This window comes from Charadrius vociferus, unplaced genomic scaffold, assembly GCF_000708025.1.
Source record: "Charadrius vociferus isolate BGI_N301 unplaced genomic scaffold, ASM70802v2 scaffold54, whole genome shotgun sequence".
Lineage (NCBI taxonomy): Eukaryota > Metazoa > Chordata > Aves > Charadriiformes > Charadriidae > Charadrius > Charadrius vociferus.
In genome coordinates, this window is record NW_009648350.1 from 3,028,068 (window position 1) to 3,030,550 (window position 2,483).

The 2,483-nt window shown below is 48.7% G+C and overlaps 1 protein-coding gene across 1 annotated transcript in view; it reads right to left on the minus strand.

Annotated features, from left to right (window-relative positions):
- Window positions 1–842: 842 nt before the first annotated feature.
- UNC45B (unc-45 homolog B (C. elegans)) overlaps window positions 843–2,483 on the minus strand; it is an 11,907-nt gene continuing 10,266 nt past the window's right edge. Inside the window, exons 18-19 of the mRNA XM_009885133.1 lie at window positions 2,342–2,483; window positions 843–1,176 (exon numbers count right to left, since the gene is read on the minus strand). The exon at window positions 2,342–2,483 is cut by the window's right edge and continues 29 nt beyond it. Coding sequence (XP_009883435.1) covers window positions 910–1,176; window positions 2,342–2,483 — 409 coding nt within the window. The 3' untranslated portion in view covers window positions 843–909. The remainder of the gene's footprint in view (window positions 1,177–2,341) is intronic.

Here is a 2,483-nt window from a genome sequence, read left to right on the forward strand (position 1 = left end):
GGGCGGCCGCCGCCGCGGCGGGGGTCGCTTTGTCCCTTCCGTTTCCTCAGCGAGGCCGAAACAGAAGTAAACATTCATATAATGAAGTTTAATGAGGTGACCAATGCGCGTCTCATTCCGTTTCTTCCCTAAATGAGACATTTTCAGCGGTCCCTGTTGAACCGAACGCTGTGCCCTGGTGTGAGCCTCAGCTTAAGGCACCAGTGCCGCCTCCTCATACAGCCTTTCACATCGGTTTCAGCAGCACTGGAGAGTTTATAGTGGTGAAAATTGAGGCTGTACTACCAATTACCCCAACTTGCTGTAGGAGTTGCCTTCGACTCTCCATTTGCTTAATAAAAGCAGAACAGGAATTCCACATGGAACACCACAGTAGTGAATTTATTAAGAGTTCATCCACCAGCCTCACACTTTGGCATACTTCAGGCTGTTTAAAAAAAATACCATAAATGAACAACAAAAAAAAAAAGCACACAGCTAAAACCCAACCTTTTTTCTGACTACAGAATAGAAGGCGTTTAACCTTCCCCATCCCGCCGTTGCTAGGAATCCCAGAAGTATCAGGAGCTGGAGGTGGTTGCAGAACAGATTTCAGCCCAGCCGAGTTTCCTTCCAGCCACCCCCCGGCACATTTCCAACACAACCGACTCTTTTACAGCTGGGCCTCAAAGCTTTCATCATCAGCTGAATGGGCGCAAAGACAGGATTTACACCATATGGGAATTACTGAGATGCACACTTCCCAAATTTCCCAGGCAAACGTCACCTTTTCCCCCATACAGTTTCTGATCCTCCAAAGTTGTCCCCAAACTATTCCGTGCCATTTTCCTCATGGCTCTCACTTTTCCACATTTCTCAGTAGCTTTTTCACCCACACACATTCAGCCTTTTTTGGTGTTTTCCATTTCCTCATGCCCGAGAGAGAGGTTTGATCAGCCCATAATCCATGCACCTTGTGAGGCAATCACGTGCCACATTAAGGATGTGCTGCTTCTTGGGGTCATCTTCTTGCTTGCCGATGTACGTCAGGATCTCTAGGAGCTCTGTCTCCACCAGCTTCTTCGCTAGCTCTTTGTCAGCACTGATTAGGTTGAAGGCAATAACCAGTCCTCGGTGCTGTACTTCCATGTTATCATGCAAGCAGAGCCTCTGCAGGATTTCAAGCCACTGTGTGGTCTTCAAGGGAGAGAAAGATCCATCAGTATTGATCTGAAGAATGCCTCAGCCAAGAACGTGAGTTTGGCAAAGGCATTGCTCAGCAGAAGGAAGTGCGGGGACTCACCTCTTCATGCTCATGTCAGGGATTATTTGATTCTTTAACTAAGGAAACCCAACACCAAATTTTTGAAGCCAGTTTTTGTTACACTAAAGTCAGCAGCTTTCATGGCACTCACACCACATGAAACTCATTTCATGATTAGGCTGCTGCATAATCTCTGCACAAAGAATCTGATCAGAGTATTGACACAGATGAGATGACCAGAAGCAGACCACCCCCTGATTTTCCCGAGCCCCTCCTTTGGCTTGATTAATCATTTTTATTCTACCAAGCCCCAGTGTCCAACATCAGCGTGTCCACAACACAGCAGGGGTCATGAGTTCTCAGCCACAGCCCTTCACAGACATGCAGCTATGCAGGGTCTGGGTTCTCAGCACCTGCAGATCCCTGTAGGGAACGGAGATGTTTTGGGATCTGTAAAGCTCAATAGGTTATCTATCAAGCTCTTCTCATGTCTGACTGAAACAAGGTTTGAATGTCAGGTTACTTAGCAAAAGCTTTAAGGGCCTATAGAATAATATTCTGCATTCCTAACCTTGCGTGACATCCTGGACTTAGCCTGTGGAATGGCCATATAGAAATGTTTCAGCTCTGAGATGAAGCCTGGTGTAAGGCAGTCTGGTTTGCTTTGTGCAGGGACGGACCAGGAGCACACACCCCCAGGTCTCAGCTTCACCACTAAAGTTCCTCAATATCAGACTGGTTGACTACATCTTCCTTTTGTGTGGCATTTTCACGACAAAAGTGATAGTGTCCAGTGATATGACAAGAGGTAACGGGCACAAACTTGAACATAGGAAATTCCATCTTTACTCTGAGGGTGGCAGAGCAGTGGCACAGGCTGCCCAGAGAGGTGGGGGAGTCTCCCCCTCTGGAGCCATTCCAAACCCGCCTGGACGCCGTCCTGTGCCACTGCTGGAGGTGCCCCTGCTCTGGCAGGGGGTGGCACTGGGGGAGCTCCAGAGGGCCCTTCCAACCCCCACCAGTCTGGGGTTCTGTGACAGAGCCAGGCGCGGTCAAGGGTACATCTACACCACCAATAATCAGACTTAATGGTCTTACCACTTCCGTCATCTTGGAACAGAGTTTCTTTTGTGCTGCTGTAAGCATGGCCAGGGCTCCTGCTGCTGCAAGCTGGACTTTCTCATCATCCTCACCGCACAGTAACACCACCAACTCCAGCAGGTCATTTCCATCAGCCACA